A 19,828-nucleotide genomic window follows, 5' to 3' on the forward strand; every position below is an offset into this window, starting at 1 on the left:
TTCATATTATAATATTACGTATTGTTACCTAGTTGAGTTATATCGACATAAAATGTATCTATTTTTTTAAATACTTTATTTAACATCTAACGCTCCAACATCGAGCAGTCCTTGTGAGTTCAAATGAAAAGATTGCGGTTTTGCGATTAATATTCTAAGAACACGACAAATGTACGCCAATCATGGTCAAATTTACTTCCTATATTATTAGACGAGCAATTTATTTGGTTTCTCCAATATTTTCAACCTAAATGGATTTAATTACTTATAATCTTATATTAGGTACGTACCTATTACTAAATCTATTTTTTATCGTTATCATCGATCAGATTATTACATACCTTTTATAATTTTGTTTATTGTCAAAATTTTACGTATGAATTTTACACTCAATAAGTCAAAGACGGAACTCAAATTTCCACCAAGTTTCAATTAAATTGGCGAAAGAAACTCAACTGGATTATATATATATTCAACAATAGTTTACATTTCGATATAGATATTTAAATTAAGTAAGGAACATCTTTTTAACAATGAACATAAGAGCTTATGTTTACTGTCCCTATAAAGGTAGTTTCCGAGATAAACTCTTAGAGAAAGGGTACATAAATACCAAAATTCTAGGTTGTATGTACCTATTATGTCATATTTATACTGTTTGTCAACGACGGAAGTCGAATAACTTTGTTTTGCAAAGATTTTGTAACTGGTTGTGCCCAGAGTTTAAAAAAATGGACAATAATTCTCGTCTTTAAGCGTTTATATTTTTGTCATTACGTCATGACGACACGGAATGTTTGTGTCATGTGAGAATACTTTTAAAATATAAATATAAATAAACGTGATCATATTATATGAGTATTACAAAATACGTTCAAATGCACGTCACAATTTGCATTCTGAACGTATCAAAAAAATATTTAAATTTATTTTATATATTTTTTTAAGTAACCCGCTTCTTTACTTAAATACTTTTATACATAACGTTTTTTCTTGCTATTTTTATATGAATCTGAATTAGTGTATCTACATGATGTTCTGCTACGAAAGAATTATAAAACATAACAAATACAAAAACAATATAGATATTATCTGAATATGTATTTGTACAATAATTTATGGACTACATCGTTTTGTAGACTTAGAGTGTACGCTGTCCTGGTCGCCGTGCGAAGAACATAAGGCTAACAGCGAATCTAAAAGGAGTAGGGCTGCTAATGCTAATGCACAAACAGCAGTCGCATGGGCCTGGCTTCGACGGAGACAGTACGGCACATCTCGCCACCATTGCAGTGTTAGGCCACCGCAAGCCCCATACAATACGGCGCCGGCAGCTGACCACCACGCGTCGATGTAAGGGTCAGCTGCCGCAGATATCGCCTCACCTTGTTAAGACAACTTTCATTAGGGTGAATCGCTTTAGCCGGTTTTATCAATGTTAATAGGATTATAAGTTCGTATTAATACGATGCATTTCTACATATGACCTTGCTTTTAAAGTCAACTTAGTGTAATGAAACCTCTAAAAATAAACTATTAATTAACAGAAGGGCAACACCGGTGTATTTAAAAAATATAAAGAAGAACCCAAGGCGTTGTTAGTACCTAAATTGACAGTGTTTTTTAGGAAATAAAACTACATTACTAAGAAGCCGCATTTATACTTTATTAAGATTTCAAAAATATAAGTAATTTGGTTCACTCTAAAAAATAATTACGAAATAACTTCACACTTACACACTGACGTCTTCATCGAATTGCTCACTGTCCATGTAAGCGAGGCTTAAATCGAACAACATCAAGAGAGCGTTGAGAACCGCTAACGATCCGACGATCAAGGCTGCGTTATGATCCCCCGTCCGAGGATATATCGAGGTCTTTGTCCTCGCAGACAGCACTAAGCCACCGCTCACAGAAAACAAGCAGATCCCCAATATCCCAAAGTACATGTCTTGAACAAGATCGAGAGGCGCGAATACCATTTCCCCTAAAAGTAACCCGTTTATATTACATAAAGACAAAGACAATACTAACTAATATTATAATTTCAAAAGCGAATTTGTTTGTTTTCACATCTCAACCTCGTAACTCAACCGATCAACATTAAATTTCGCATACACGTCATTGGTGGATACAATTTTTCATGTTGTTTGTTTTGTACCCAATTGTACCCACTTTAGTAAAAATCACGTATATATGTCTCTCGTTTTCTTCTAAAAATAATACCGAAATAAAATGAAATCATATTAATGTGGAGTATAAATGCGACTTTTTGAATGTTATTCATTTCCTACGTTTACGTATACATATTGATCGTGTCAGCTAGCCAAATACTCTTAGACTATGAAAATGGTATATACTATTATTCCTTTACAAATATATCCAACGCCTCCAGTCGACCAGGATGTCACATCACAATGGATATAATCGTATAATGAATAATGATATATCTATATTGTTATATTAGGTTCGACTCAATTCCCTATTTAATACATATCATTCGAAATAACGAACACATCACGTGTCACGTGTGTCGAAAGTATCTTTCAACAATACGTATACGCTTACCAACAATTTCCCCCGAGAGCACGATGATGTACCCTACGTACGTCCCTGAACATAACATTAATGTAGGAATATCAGTAAGGTCGAAGCTATAGTGGTGTAAAGTAAGGCAGGCTATTGCTAACATCTGCAACAAAATATATTATTTTAAGGATTTCTGTATAATGATCAGGACCCCAAAAATTAAGAGCCCTATACAGAAATAAAATACTATCTTGTTTTTTCTATAAATTTCTATATATATATTTAGCTTGATTTGATAAAGATTGAGAATTATAATCACTCCTTTTAACGTGACAAAACACTCTTTTGTAAAATATTAAATGCCCTCTTAAAAATGTTAATTGGAATATAAAAGACGCATCTTAAATTGTATCGAAATATAATTACTACCTAAAACATTGTATACTTTTACCCATCAGAAGATGGTTATTATACTTTAACTTGAAGCGAAGTGAAGTCAAGTCGGATGTATCAGAATTCAGACAGCTCGGCTCTCAATAGTAATGAGTAAAATAATTTAAAGGCAAATAATATTAACAGCAATCAAACCTACAAAGAAGGATCAATTTGTATATCTATAGTTTGTATAACCATAACACGCGAATTAGTTATAAGTCTATTCTTATTAAATGTAGTCCTGTAAAATAAGACAAATGATAATATATATTAGTTGCCTTTACATAAATATTATACCATCAATAATATCAAGTAATTTATAGTTTCATGAAGTCACTTATCATCAATACATCACTATAATTATAGGCCTCGTAATTCTGTGAAAGTGTGTCGCGGTATAAATTGAATAAACCAGCATAATTAATTGATATTTACTATATGATTATATAATGTTATTAAAATCAAAACATATAACAAGTTTTTACTAAGTACGTGCTCTAGGAGATCACACAAACACTTACCAATTCAAACAATTTGATTATACAAGTAGGTATTAACATTTTAGTAAATCTTTCAGAATAATATATAATAAAAATTTAATATCTTAATTATGTGTCATCTAATATTAACAGATAAATAATACGAATGAAATTGAATGATATTTGATTACATACGTCTAACAGTTAACATAAAATAAGGTTCAATACGTTTAAATTTTATTTTAAAACATATAACACTAACTAATGTCAGTCATGAGTTGCAAAATTATAACAGACTAAGCACTCTAGTATATTTTATGTAAGCCTTTTGTATAGTTACACGAAACCTTCTCGTAAAAGCCAACATCAAAATCGTGATGAACGATACATGAACGAACAAAAAGAAGCATTATTTTTTATACACAAGACAAAAACATTTTTCTTCTTTCAAAATATTAAGATTTTTTTATAATATATTTAAAATAATGCTTTTATCATGGCTGTATTAAAATGAATTACAAGGAAAACGATACCCTACCTACTAGCATAATTAATAAAAAATGTTAGCTTCATTTAACAGGAAAACTTAGAAGCTTATCGCTTTTTCTGCTCTATCGTAACTGTACCTTTAAAGTTTTATCTATGTAAGAGAATCTTTAACGGATGCTCATTTTAATGAATAATATTATTAAAAGGAACATTATTATTAACACGTTTATGTATAAAGATTCTTAAATCAATACTAATGTATTATCTATACTAATATTATAAATATGAAAGTAACTCTGTCTATGTGTTGCTCTTTCACAGCCAAACCACTGAACCAAGTCAGATGAAATTTGATATGAAGTTGGAACTCCAAGGCAGGAAATAGGCTACTTTTTTAAACATAACAACTGAAGACCAAATCCTAAAACTCAAGCGAAGCTGCGTACGATATCTAGTAATATAAATTTTTATTTTACAAAATCCAACTAAAAGTGACATAATTACCTATAAATAAAAGTATGAATTGTTACTGTTAAACTTTGTTGAATACCATCTCGTAACTGGACTTTATTTTTGACACTTAATAATCCTAAAGTCTACATTTAATGTTCGTGTAATAATTCCGTTTATTTAAATTTCCCCGGGCTTTATTAATGTATTCACTTGTTTCCACCTTAATGATTTTAGTTTTGTTTAAGTTTAAATCTCAACTAGTTTCGTATTTAACGAAGGTAAGGAGTTTTATGGTGCAGTAAAAGTTAAGTGGAAATAACCGGCGCGTTACTAGATTTATTCGCTTAACATTTAAACTTGCTATCGTTAAGTGTAAAGTTTAGATTCTATATTAATTTAGTTATATGAATTAATCAGCGACCGTTAATTTATTATAGGTACAACACGTGAAATACAAATAGTTTATTATTATTTTCGTTTTATTTTGTGTATATTCAGATTATGTAAAACACTATCGAAAATAGTATAAAGTCCAATCCATATATTCAAAACAATTATACCAAGATTTCAACCTGTACAAACACCGTTGAGTGTTTATAATCTTTAAAACACTCGGTTGTGAAGAAAAACTTCTTGACTAAACCTGCATACCGGTTAAAGGTTTTGGAGTTGATAAGTAAAAAAATCGAAACCTACCCTTTAACAGAGGAGTCCTTTTTAAAGCAATGAAATATGCACTTACTATTTATTATTTTATTTTACAGTAAATTCGTTTTAAATCCATGTAATAATTTCGTTAAAGATTGTAAATTATTTGAATATTGAAGAAGTCATATATAAAAATATTTAATAAAATAAATCGAAAAGATATAAAATGCTATCCGATTTAACTTAGTAATAAAAAAAGTTAATAAGCTTAGAGTACGCGTTAAATAAAATGTTGTATGGTTTACTATATAATATGTTTTTGTGATAATTAATTATTATTAACAAGTAAACATAAAAGTATAAAATGATGAATCTACGTAAGCTAATAGGCCCTTTCAGGTGGTTTTTAGGCAGTTGAACGAAAAAAAATTGTTGACAATTTTAATCTGGTAGAACACAAGTGAGAAAAAATACTTTATAAATTGATATAAACAATCCACTTACCTTTTTTTTTTCGTTATTTAAATAAAATTTTCTACTTTTCTATTCATTACATTGCCAAGACTAGAATTACATTTTTAATCTTTCATTTTCAAGCGGGATTAAATCGGCGCCAAAATGGCTGCTATGGACCACTAAACGATGATAAAATTTGCATGATAAACGAATTGTCTTACTTTTAAAAGTTGAATCTTTTAAGTATATAATAATAAATGTGCTATTTTTAAATGTTTTATGTTTAAAAGTGTATTTTTGTATATAGAGACAAAGAATAAAATGTTGAATTAAATAATATAATAATAATAATAATTGATTTTTTAGATATATATGCGTCTTTATTTCTCATTTCCTTCAAAGCCGATGAGAATTATAAACTATTTCAAAAATTTCAATCATAAATCTCCCAGTAACTAATTTCAAATCTTGCAATAATTCAAATGAAACAATTTTTCTTAAAAAACTTGCTAATTCCACGCTTTGCATCCTCAATATAATATTCCATAGAATGATTTACCTTATGTGCTAAGATATTAAGAAATATTTGCATAAAATGAATGGGGTGTTTTTTTAGCTAAGGTGACCCAATGGATAATACCAACCAACCCGTACTACAATAGCGTGGTAGAATCAGCTTCAAACCACATCGTTAGCAGGAGAAGAAACATTTGCTCTTGAGTGGGACAAGCCATATTATTCGTTTAGTTAATTTTTATTTGGGAAACTTAGATTTTTTGTCTTAATTATATATAATACAACATATAATTTAAAAAAAAACAACACTTTTTGTCCATCTACATTCAAATTAGGCGTTTTTTAGATATTGTTATATAAACAAAGTCTCATTTAGTTTCTACATGAGTTGTTGTTGTTTTTAAATACAGCGATATCTTTAACTATTTTATTATAAATGAAGCAAGAACGTTAATCCTTCAGACACAACTGAAATAGTATTGTCATTGCTTAATATTCGTATGTACAAGCATGTTGGTATTTCACAATAGGTATTACGGCAGACATTTCGCCTCAAAATGACCGTATTATGATAGTAATCGCTGGAGTTCTATCATTGTCTGTATGAATAACTGATCCTAGATTGCGAACTTTCATCGTAAATAGGTCTCAATATAAATGAACTCGACATATATGTACTTAAGTAGTTATGGACCTATATTTCCCGTATTACATAAAGTCACCTTTAAACAATAAACCGTTTCTAATAATCTCATTGTATTCAATTTTTATTTTATTTTTGATACAAAACGGCGAATGTAAAATATATCGGACAATAAATTTTGAAATTGCAAATGGTCGACTGTATACTTAATAAAAATATTAAGAATTCGTTTCGTATAATGATAAACTTTCAATCTTCATTTGCTATTATTAAAAGAACTAATTTAAAAAAACGTATACAACAAAGTGGCAACACTCGCTTAATATATTAGCATTTTTTTGTAAAAAAATATAAAACCTCATTATATGTAAAATTACTTCCTACTCGTATTTTTTGCGACTATTTTAACATGTGTGAAACTATTAATTCTTAATAAATACTCAGTTCATTAGCTTTCCTCGTTGAATTCCTGGGCTTGATCGCTACATTCAGAGCTCGGCTCATCGTGAGAGAGTTTACGCGTGATCGTGTTTCGTGAAATATTAGGATCATGACGGAATAGCGCCAGTTCGAGGTCGACATTGTTTTATACTTCCTATTAGCATTGCCTGTGGTTCTGTTCTTATTATTTAACCATTATTATTTTTTATTATTATAATTACTTATATCTCCGCAGACTTTCGCGTCCGTGCATTTATTGATTTTTTTTTTCTGTCATATTACGTGACTCCGTTACTTTCAAATTCAAAGTTGATGTATAAAGTAATATTCAATAATAGTTGAATTACATTTTGTTATTCTCCCTATTAGGTTACATACAAGTATATAATTACCTTTCATTTTTAAAGACACTTTTATTCATTTTCCTTTCCCCAACAGATGTGATCCTCTACTAGATATCTCTAAATAAATGAATATTATCACATATATATGAACGTAAATATCTTATTAGCTCGTAATCTTCCTAGAATTCATAGATTCACTAAACCTGTAGGTATTTCATGTATGGCAAATAGAATCAAACGAAATACAGATAAACATTTGTCCATATGATTTTTGACGCGCAGGAATGATAACACATGGAATTTGCAAAAGTCCCAACTTCCAAACGATTCAATGGTCATACTAAAACATCTTATTTAAGCAATAAATAAATGAAATCAAATCTATTTACAACAATACAGAGTTTTAAATATTGTTTATAAATACGATATTTTTTCGTTATATATAAATAAGTTGTAGGCGGGGCATGAAGATGATGAAACAAAATGTTAGAATAAGCAAAGGCTAATAAAGCTATTGTGTTGAACAAAGGAAAAAGTCAAATGCATTCAAAAGGTTAAAAGCATCTTATTTAAAGTATAATTTATTTATACCGACATGTGTTTGTTCCTTTAAAATATTAGATAAAATACTATTACTGCGATACGAACGCATCTAATAAAACTCGTCCTAATATTCATTGCTAAACTATGTGTAGTAGTCACTAGACTATTAAATACGCTTAGGTAATCTACTATGTATTAAAAAGTTAAATGGTTAATTAAAAATAATAATACATTTAAATTGAAGGTATTTTAAAAAAGAATACCAAAAGTTTAATAATATATTTAAAATATAAAACGTTATTTTTGTCGTGTATCGTTGAATGCAATTTAAATAATATCAAAGCAATATCTGTGTTTAAGCTTTAAGTTTTTATTTTTACATGACACTGAGAACAGTGAATTGTCCATTGCCAAAAAAATTGAGGTAATAATATTTACCTGATGAAATTATTGAAAATCAAGTTAATATTAAAAATGTTAACGAGAAAACTTTTTTTTTTTACAAAAGTAATGATCGTTAAATTGTATTGGAATAAAATTAAATGATTTAAATACTATCAAATATATTGGTTTCAATAATCGATGAAACAAAAGTGAGGTGCGCTCACATCCGTTTGGTCACGGACGCGAACTTCAGTTATGTGACATTTGTTCCAATATCTGATACTCCGTTGTCATTTACCTCCTATATACTAGATATGTTGAATGTGGATATGTCAGGAGTAACAATACACAAAAGTAATGTTTACTTTAAATATAACCTTTCAGAAAACGTGGATTAATTTAAAATGACAGCAATGACTATAGGCTTCATTTCGATGGCAAGGATGTACATAAGATTTTTTAAAATAAAATCCGCTTTTTCATTCCTGAGACAAAAATTGAAGAAATCAAACAGCAAACGGAAAAAATAACATAGAATGTTCATATATTTTGTCTGGTTTTAATTAATTATCGGTCAAGTATACAACAATACAGATATTATTTTAAATTTCATTTTTAGATGTAGACCTAATGATGATAGACGTGTAGACATCTGTATTAAAGAATTCTAAACGAGCGTTGAAACCTTTATTAATTCAATGTTAACATCGATGCAAATAAACTATAACTCAAATAATGTAGATTCGAAAATAAAAGTAAAAGCGAGCGGTACTGCTTTCCAGAAATAATATCCGTAGAGTATTCTGTAAGAAGAAATTCGAAACTCACCACAAAACACGAACGTGAAATAATAAATTGTAATATGCGACATTGTTTATAATAATTATAAAATGTATAGTGTATAACGTATCCCAATGGCGTATCACCATAAGTCGATTGTCAACATTTCACGAGTGAGATACGAAATGAATTCTTACAGAATCTTACTGTTGGACTCGGGTTATTCAAGAAGTAGAGTATACAGCTATACAGGTACACTATTAAGAGGAGATCATAAGAGGAGAAAAGCCAAATAAACAACATTTGACAGCAAATTGACGGGATATCATTGGTCGAGAGCTTGATTAATCTATGATATTCACTAAGGATTTGCGAAAAAATGGCGTTTTGAACGTTGACGAGACTGTTATCTGAATTTTGAAAGTAGAAAAAAAGTGGAAATAAGTAGTTAAGTGCAATGATGTTGTATTATAAATAAAGATATATTCATCATTAATTCTAATTAATGCACAATATAGCTGAGTTACTCGTATTAGCAAATCGTATGAAATACGTAAATCTAAGGTTTGTTTCCTACTTTCATTGGAATAGGCTATATCAAACTGGTTATGATAGTGATTGACCGTTAAATATTAGTTAAATTTAATTTTTGGTGACTGGTAAGTGTTAGGTACCCTATATCGTTTTCTGTATCCCTCAAATACACTTTTACCTTTTATTTACGATTGTACTTTTTTAAGTAAACATTAAATCCTACAAAATAGAAGAGGTTTTATTGTGGCACAAAAATAAAATACCGATACTAAGTTCTACAATGACACGGAGATCGTTCTTTTAGTAATTAATTCGTGAAAGTCTTTAGTAAACAATCAATCAAATCAACTCACTTTCGTATTTAAAATATTAATTAGAATGATTTAGGCTATGACAAATAAAACTAATAATATAAATAAAATAATTTCCGGTCACAATACTTAATAAAAATATTTTCATTAACATTAGGCCCGCGAGCGATGCTTATAAATCTTAAACTAAGAAATGAACAAATAAAAAAGGAGATGCATATTTATGAATATATTATCAAATGATTAAATAATTTAAAATTTATCTGATCGACAATTTTTAGCAAGGCCTATTGATCGGCAAAATTCCTATATAAAACACTTTCTAGTCTTTGTTCTTTGAATCTTAATAATTTATTATTATTGAAGAACTAAGATATAGACGTGATACTATGCACAGTCTGAAAGGTCTAATTTAAGAAAATATTCTTATAAGAGATTGTTCAGAAATAGTACGTACATAGCAGAATTCTCAATTGTATTAAATATATTTTTGAAGTAAAATTTCTTTGGCCAATTTAAATTTAAATTTGATTTGAGTGCAACACTAAAACAATGTACGGATGTAACATTTAAATATGAAGAAAAATAGAGAAATCAGAAATACCGTGAAACTATTATATGGTAGTAAATAAATTCCTAAATCCCATACTATATGGACTTATATTTAATATAGCCGACTAGTTTCCGCCTACAACTTTGCCTACGTGTAAGGTTGGGAGGAGGGAGGTTTAGGTACCCCATGTCCTTTTCTGTACCCTTGTGTGTAAAATTTTATGACGATCGGTTGAGTAGTTAAGACGTGAAAGCGTAACGGATAAACAAACTCAGTTATGTTTTTTTTTATATTTAGGATACGCCAACGTGAATGTGTGTTGCGACAAACAGCCATAAAGACACAAAAATAGAATAGGTACCTTTCATAGCTGATTGGAACTTAGTTATAAAATTGTTTTTAAATATCTCATTTAATCCAAGATTAAAGTAAATAAATTATAAAATTCTAACGAAACAATACGTAAACTTCACCTTATTTTAAACCTTCATTATTACAGCTTAAAACTTGTTTGTTTTTGTTGCGGTCTTGTTACGTGAGTATTCTTAATTATTAATAAAACGTCTTTTCAGAGCTCTAACTTGTAATTTATTACTCCGAAATGAACTCCTAGTAGTTATTCGACGACATGGTCGTCTAGACATTTGTAAGGTGCAGGTTTGATCCTGGTACCTTAGTCTTGTCCCTCCACAAAATTTTGGTTAATTTGATATGCAAAAAGTAAACGAAAAACAACAAAATAAATAAGCATGGAATAACTATAAAATAATATAATACCAATGTCAAAGGACTGCATACTTATAGGCGTAAATTCAATTTCCACTACAAATAAATATTTGCGTGACTAGTCCAATAAATTATATTTTGATTTGATTTTGATCAGTCCACATAATTAACACGTGATCATTATTCTAATTAAATGCAAACAAGATTGCTTTCGTCTTTATTTCCGCTAATTTGTAACGTTGATATTACTGTAATTGATTGATTAATATTGGTAATAAAGGTTATTAATAAAACGTTGTCTATTAATATCATTGCATAAAATCTTACTAGTCAACTAACGAAATTAACTACTTACGTAAAACTAGAAAACACGTGTTCCTGTAATACAGTTATTCATATTTGTACAATCACAAAAGTTCTTTACACGTACAAACCTCATTAAACCCGAGCGCAAGATAAACTTTTCGTTATGGCGAAACTTGATTTACCATTATTATCTCATTTATGACAATTTTATTGCAATTTTCCATAATAGCATATAAAGACATTTAAGCGTATATAGCTTACGAAGTAACAAAAGTAGAACGCATTTAAATGAAGACAAATAGTTAAAGCTGATTAATAAAATTATTTAATTATAAGGATGAGTTCATACGAAACCAATAAATACTTTTTAGGTATTCCGCATAGTATAGATAGTCCTAAGGCGGAGACTGAAGCTCGGATCCTCCGATATCGCTGCACGCACAAGGTGAGGCAACCGCGAAAGGGCAAATCGGAGCAATATAAAACGTGGCACATCTTCGCAAACAGTATTCTGCAAACAACTGAACGAAGAGTGCCTGCCACGTACAAAATAATAACAGAATCACATTATATAATGTCTTCTATAACGGTAAGTGGATTACAAGTTAAACTATTTATTTAGATCGCTGCAAATTAAGCCGAGAGGCTAAGGGTGAGTTGTTGATCATATTCCTAACATAATTTTCTTTTTTTTTTACTGGGGTTTCAGTATTGTATTTGTATTCAGTAGCTTGGTTTTCATTATGGTTATATGAGATTATGACAATTCTATAATCATAGAAATACATTATAGGATAAAATTAGTTGTTCCTTTTAAAATGTAGGTACATGGTAGGTTTCTTTTTTTGGTATTCCTTTCTTACCGTTTTTGTAAATAGGATAAAATATGTTAAAGCCAAGTATAAGCTAGCATCCGCATGAGTTTTGTTTAATTTATTCTATGTTTTCTTATAACGCGTGCACAGATCAACTCAACCATTTAAAAATTACCCATTCTCAGCTAGTTTCAGAATTTTTCAGGATAATTTATTTTTTGGATTTTGTTTTCTTACGTATCCGTCGTACATTACATTTTCAAATTAGTTAGCAAATTGTCTTAAAAAATGTATTCCCTTCTGTATTAAATGCATAATTTCTTTTGTCCTCTAACAATAAGTTTAAAATTAATTCCTAAAGTTAAAATCTTTATTATGACATATCACGACTTATAACTGCCGCGAACTTAATCTACAAACTACAATAAATTCAAACGAAGCTGTAGGTAGTTCGCTACTGTTCACGGATTTCATATAAATTTAACGATATTTGTTTCAGACAATAAATAGATAAATGTCGTTTATTATGTGAAATATTAAAAACAATGTCACATAATATTGAAAATTGAAAATATGATTAATTCTTGAATTTTATATTCGATAGCAAAAATGATGTGAAAGTTCATTATTTTCACATTCCAAGCTATATTTTAAATATTTTTTCCAGTCCTGATTATAGCGGAATAATAACTTGTCTTGAACTTTACTAAAGATTCTTTGTTATCTAAGCTTAAATTATGAGACATTTTTTTGTACTCGTCATAAAATATTAGATAGATTTTAAACTAGAATAATTTGTTTTTATTAACAAATTAGAATGTAAAACTAAAGATTACATCACATGCGGGAAGATTCACTTGTGCAGATTTCCTTGCTGTCCTCATTACGTCTGGGACTGTTGATCGTTAATAACACTGTGATTAATTGCTTACAATAAATATCTGTTGATAGATTACCTTACTGGCGTTAGTGGCTGCGGCGTCATGCGGACGACTCGAACCGCAATATCTGCCACCGAGGCCTGGTGGTGGAGGTGGTAACGCAGGATTGGGAGGACTGGGAGGAGGAGCTGGAGGAGGAGCAGGCAACGGAGGACTTGGCGGAGGATCTTTTGGCGGCGGAAGCGGGTTCGGTGGTGGTAACGGCTTTGGAAGTGGCTCAGCCGGTGCAAATGTCCCTATTCTCCGATACGAAAATGAAAACAATGGCGACGGCACATACAAATTCAGGTAAATTTATTATCATCTTAAGCATTTATTATTTAATGAAAACAAATGAATTAGTACCTGTTGTTAAAGTGATTATAAAATATCCATTCTCGAGACGGAATTTTTAGCAGAAGTCGATACACGTAAACGCGCGTTACATTATGTGTTCAGTGCGCTGATCGGTGGCTTAGCTTATTTACCCCTGATATTTAAGCACATGCAAAGACTGATACTGATTGATTTTTTTTTTTAAATTGTCATTTAATTATTAAAATAAAGAAATAAGGATACAAACTTTATGATCATTTGATCAGTTTGTTAAATAATTAAATGATGATACGACGTGATCATCAAGATTGTCATAGAATTACTTATATTAAATTATACTATTAATTACTACGATACTCGAATGATTCAATAGGGCATTGCGCATTTTGTTGTTTAAACGTTTGAAAGGTAAATGTTGTGATTGTCTCTCTGCTTGTTAAGAGATCACGCTTCAAGCATTTAACTGACCCAATTAAACGACACAGACAATACAATACAGTACAATAAATATTGTGCTTTTAAAAATATACAAATAATAAATATATAATATCATACTTTGTATGAACTATACAGTTTCATTCGATTCTTCGAATGAGGATTCTTCTATTATACGATCAATTTTCACTGAAATACTAATTTATTAGTAACAATTTACTTACCTTATTTAATAATTTTTTTTCGGGAAGATGGGCTCCATGGTCATTAAGACCTTCACCTTTCCTAAACATGTCGAGCGTTCCTTGATAAATAACGCAATGATTTTAGGTAGGCAGCCTAATCAGTAGTTGAACTGAACTATTGAACAAATTAACACGTTCATAAATTAATATATATTATTAACACAAATTTTCCTGACGACATATTATTACAATGATATACATTTATTGAACAAAGTATAATGGCAATTAATACATAGATTTTGGGTTTAAGTACTCGTCAAAGATTAAATATATTCTCTCTACATTTGGCCGTTAATACCTTAAAGATAACTTGAACATACTATAGGACTTCCATTATAAATGTCATTTGCAGGCACTTCACTAACTCGCGGGTTAGTTCATAGATGATTAAATAGGCGGCTTCCAATTTCAGCGAAATTAGTTGTAGTTACAAAACAGCAATTAATCTTAAAGGAAGTCTGGGTACAAGTTTGCGAATTTAGAGAAAGCTAAACTCATCTAACGTGTGTTTTATATTTATGTTTTCAAATTAAAATTTGTTTATAAAATAAACAGTTAAACTAAAAAATCGAACCATGAAATCTTCGAATCATCAGTAAAATTATATGTACTATTTTGCAGCTACGAAACAGGCAACGGTATTTCAGCTCAAGAAAGTGGGGCCCCACGTGCACAAGGACCCGAAGGTCCTGCTGTAACTGCTGAGGGTGCTTTCTCTTACCGTACTCCCGATGGTCAACAAATTTCCCTTACCTACACCGCTGATGAGAACGGCTTCCATCCCGTAGGTTCGCATCTGCCCACACCCCCTCCCATCCCCGAAGCTATCCTCCAATCTATCGAGTTCAACAGACGCAACCCATCTTCGTGAGTATATTGGAATAAATTTTATAACTTTTGTGATATTATATGTAAATATTTGTAAGGTTGAATTTTGTCAAACTTTGAAGAAGAACATTTCGGATTCATTTTTTTTTATTCATATCTTCAAAATGAATCATCCAATTGTACATAAGTTATAATATAAATTATTTTTCAGTGAGGGATCTTACAATGGTGGTTCAGGCAATGGGAACTTCGGGGGATCTGGCAGTGGTAGTGGATTCGGAGGTGGTTCCGGAAGTGGATTTGGAGGTTCCGGTTCTGGTTCAGGAGGAGCTAATGGCTACCATTATTGATCTCATACAATTTCGATTTAACTAAGAAAAGCTACTGAATCGTAGTCGAAAACATTAATATTGAATTTAGTTATAATATTCGGCGCATGCTCCTATACAACCGTATATACTTCAAAATGATCAAAACATTTCATTAATATTGTTCGAGAACTTTCTCTTTTAACTTATACATAGATAAAATATGTTTGTTTTATTTCTTCTAATTTTCAAATTAACTTTAGCGCAATGTTTAGCTTCCTTTTTTTGTTTTCTCTTTTTATTGTTGGACGTATGGAGAGTTTGATTTTATATGATGATTTTATGGTCACATGAATACAATTTACGTTTTTCACGCATCGATTTTTCCGTTTTTTCGCGATTCGGTAACATTTTCTTAGTGAAATAGTTGACCTGTAAAAGTAATTGAGGCTTTATTGTATTCTCTTGCGATGTCATTTGCTTAATTTTAGCTGTAATTAGATAATGGCTACTTCTAAGGTTCATTTTCATCTCATTTTTTATACTTTTATCAATGTAAGAATAGAATAAAGGACGTCAATATGACCCCAAGAGTACTAGGACTGTGATACCACTAAACAGGCGAGCACTCAGTAATTTATTTAAGGCTTAAATGTACTATACCTATGTAAAAAGGCATGTGAATAAATATGAATTATACTAATAACACTTTTAATTTCCGTCAATTGATTCATATGTGATGATGCTATAGAATAAAGCATTAAGTACTATATAGTACTGTAGTATTTTATAATAATTTAGCAATTATTATCAAATATTAGTCATGTTTCGATTCAATTTAATTAAAAACTGACCTAATACAATGCCATAACACGTACACAAAGATAATGTTTTAATTACCTTACAACATTCGTTTTGTCATATCGCAGTTAACGCTAATAACAAAATCAGTACAATGACATAAAGCCTTGCAAAGGGTCTGTGAAGCCAATAAAATAATTGCAACAAAATAACCACTGGCGAGGCACACATAGACAATTTTGGAGTTATTGTAATAGAAATTCAAATCGGAAGAGCGAGTAACGCTCTGCTAAAGGGACACCAACAGATGCGGATGCATCTTATCGATAACAATAACTTATGTGACCGCTCAAACCTAGTGGCCCATATTACCGATGGATAGCAGTGTACGCACCGGAGCCCAATTGAATGCAGTGTCATCACATATACCCAAGCAGTAAAGTCGTCACTTATAAACGAGGGTATGGAAAAGAACTTACGGGTTGTTATACGACATATGGATAAGTATACGATCCTCTCGATCTTAACTGCCTTGCTTGGTTGTATGTCTTTGTGCAAGCCTGTTTTGGATAGTGACGATCTCCTCATCAGATATTTTAGCTCCAAATGACATCCCTTATTGTTCTGTTCTGGTTTGAAATTTCTATCGATGAAGGAGCTAGTTTAACTACAAGCACAAGGGAAATAACATCTTAGTTCCCAAAGTTGGTGGAGCATTTAATATGTAAGGGATTGTTAACACTTTTTTCTGTTCCATTGTCTATTTATTTATTTATTTATTTATTTATTTATTTATTTGGGAAACAAACAATTTTAAAAACACTGTAATATAAAACAAAAATAACATAAAACACAAATCAATCAAGTTTCCACTTAAAGCTAATACACAAAAAAAAAAAAAAAAATTAAAATTAAAACAAAAATAAAAACAGCATATAAGTACTTATCAATTTAGATACAGTTAACATTTTAAGATATCACGAACTGCTCTTTTATATACACCAATTTTTGGGCAAAAAATGTCTAATTTTTGGAAGTTATTATTATGATTTAAGCAAGAACGGTACAAAAACACATTTTTTGTAAATTTATTTTTACATGAGGGTACAAAGAACAATGAATTATTTCTAGCACTAAGACGAGGACATTTAAATAATATGTTACTTAGAAGATATTTAGAGTCAACCATGTTATTGATTATTTTATACAAATATAATTGGTCTCTTAATTGTCTACGCACAGTTAATGGGACTATTCTAGAGATATCTTCGTTATCAGATAAACCAGCTCTGAATCGCAAATGTTTTAAGAACTTATTTTGTAATCTTTCTATCTTATCTACATGGATGTTATAATTGGGATTCCAAACTGTAGAACAATACTCAAGTATAGACCTCACGTATGCGTTGAATAAAAGAATAAGGGTGGAGCAATGTGTAAATTCTTTACTCAATCTTAAGATGAACCCAAGCATACGATAAGCCTTGGAAGTGATATTATCGATATGACAAGTAAACGCTAACTTGTGGTCTAAAAGTACACCCAGATCCCTAACCTCTGATATTCTGGCTAACAAGGTATCCTGCAGAGAGTAATTATATACGATAGGGTTTTTTTTCCTTGTGAACGTAATTATGTTACATTTTTTAATATTTAGATACAAAAGATTTTTAATGCAATAGTTACTTAAGCTATTAAGGTCAGATTGAAGTGAAACACAGTCTTGAGCCGAATTTATAGTTTTAAAAATTTTTATGTCATCCGCATAAAGTAAAATATTGGAATTAGATATGATTTGGGTAATATCATTAATAAAAATATTGAACAATAAAGGCCCAAGGTGAGACCCTTGTGGTACACCTGATGTGACGGGCACAAATGATGAACAAAACCCTTTAACAGCAACAGCTTGACTGCGGTCTCTTAAATATGATTCAAGCCAGCGAAGTAGATCACCGTGTATACCTAATAAATTAAGCTTTTTGATTAATAGGGAATGAGAAATCTTATCGAATGCCTTTGAATAGTCCGTGTACACTACATCCACCTGACCACCACTATCCATCACAGCTATAAGTTGATGAGTAAATTCACATAAATTAGATTCAGTCGACCTACCATCAATAAACCCATGCTGTTGATCAATAATAACCGGCCTTAAAATAGGGTATAAATGGTCATAAACAATTTTCTCGAACAACTTAGCAATTGTATTCAATTTAGAGATAGGTCTATAATTCTGTATATTATGCCTATCACCAGACTTATGAATGGGTACCACATATGATTGTTTCCACACCTTAGGAATTCTTCCGCTACGAAGAGATATGTTAAATAGCATGCAAAGGGGTAGTGCTAAGCTATTATAGCAGGACTTCAAAAAAATCGGAGGGATTTTGTCTGGACCACTGCCTTTGGTAATGTCAATATTTCTCAAATATTTTCTAACAATATCGATAGATATATCAATTGAACCTATAGACACAGACAGAGAATTTAAAGAATGGTCCAATGGCAGTGAAGAAACATTACTAGTATCTAGTTCGAAAGCAGACTGAAAGTGAGTGTTGAAAAGATGACAAATTTCATTGCCGTCCGATGATTCAATGTTATTATAAAACATCAAATCAGTTATATCAGATGTAGCATTCTTGGATTTTATGAAAGACCAGAAGATCTTGCTGTTACGTTTAATGTTATTTTCAGCATTTCTAATATATCTATTGTAACAATCTAGCTGCACACGTTTTTGGCGATCACGAAGATAGTCAAATTGATCATAGTCACTCGATCTGTCATATATTTTCCACTTTTTATGAAATTTCAGTTTTTCATTGATAATTTTTATTAGAGCTTTGGAATACCAAGGAGGATGGCGTGTATTAAAAGATTTCTTAATTGGAACAAATTTTCTAATTACGTTGTTAATAATTTCATAAAAACAGTTAAGGGATACATCTATGTCACTGTCATCAATTAAGTCAGTCCAATCCACCTGAGATAACTCTGAGTTTATTGCATCATAATCTGCAATCCGAAAGTTAGGTATAAATCGCACTGGCGGCCGCAGTGAAGGGTTCCATGATATTTTAGGATAAATAATCAAAGCTGGGTGATGAGAATCTTCAAAGACCAAAGGTTCATTACATCGACTCACGCTACAAGTAACTCCACTAATGACTAGATCAAGAAATCTTTCATTTATATTTGATACAGCATTGAATTGATTAAACTTTGTAAATTGAAGAAAACAGTACAATGACTGGACTAATACATCGTTGCTAATCATTAAATTATTGGTACAAGAGTTACAAGAGCTCCATCCAGCTGCACTGATGTTAAAATCACCTATAATTAAAAAGCAGTCATCAGGTTTATTTACTTGGCAATTTGAGACGGTTTCAAAAAAATCATTAAGACAATCTAACTGATTACGGCAGTGAGGAAAATAACAACAGAACAGATGCAGTACCCTATAACTTGGCTGTTTATTTAATTCTATAGAAAGCATTAAAACATCAGCGGCAGAACTGGGGAATTGGTAATTTTTCGTTTCTTTAACCATCAAAC

General features: G+C 30.6%; 3 protein-coding genes across 4 annotated transcripts in view; 2 read left to right on the plus strand and 1 right to left on the minus strand.

Annotated features, from left to right (window-relative positions):
- Nucleotides 1–19,828, plus strand: part of Mrps23 (mitochondrial ribosomal protein S23) — a 208,975-nt gene that overhangs the window by 81,023 nt on the left and 108,124 nt on the right. The gene's annotated exons all lie outside the window — the stretch shown is intronic.
- On the minus strand, nucleotides 1,083–3,599 carry LOC113395070 (uncharacterized). 2 transcript variants are annotated; one of them, XM_064215907.1, is made up of 3 exons: nucleotides 3,486–3,599; nucleotides 2,569–2,692; nucleotides 1,083–1,385 (listed from the first exon to the last, which is right to left on the minus strand). In XM_064215907.1, exons 1-3 carry the CDS (start codon nucleotides 3,522–3,524, stop codon nucleotides 1,117–1,119), a joined length of 432 nt encoding a protein of 143 aa, XP_064071977.1. In that variant the 5' UTR covers nucleotides 3,525–3,599; the 3' UTR covers nucleotides 1,083–1,116. The 2 variants fall into 2 exon arrangements, with proteins under 2 accessions (XP_064071977.1, XP_026488401.1); XM_026632616.2 differs by lacking the exon at nucleotides 1,083–1,385 and adding an exon at nucleotides 1,734–1,987.
- On the plus strand, nucleotides 12,005–16,163 carry LOC113395069 (pupal cuticle protein 20-like). The gene is made up of 4 exons (XM_026632615.2): nucleotides 12,005–12,159; nucleotides 13,337–13,614; nucleotides 14,943–15,188; nucleotides 15,361–16,163. The coding sequence occupies exons 1-4, from the start codon at nucleotides 12,145–12,147 to the stop codon at nucleotides 15,497–15,499; spliced, it is 678 nt and encodes a 225-aa protein (XP_026488400.1). The 5' UTR covers nucleotides 12,005–12,144; the 3' UTR covers nucleotides 15,500–16,163.

Source organism: Vanessa tameamea, chromosome 9 (genome assembly GCF_037043105.1).
Source record: "Vanessa tameamea isolate UH-Manoa-2023 chromosome 9, ilVanTame1 primary haplotype, whole genome shotgun sequence".
NCBI lineage: Eukaryota > Metazoa > Arthropoda > Insecta > Lepidoptera > Nymphalidae > Vanessa > Vanessa tameamea.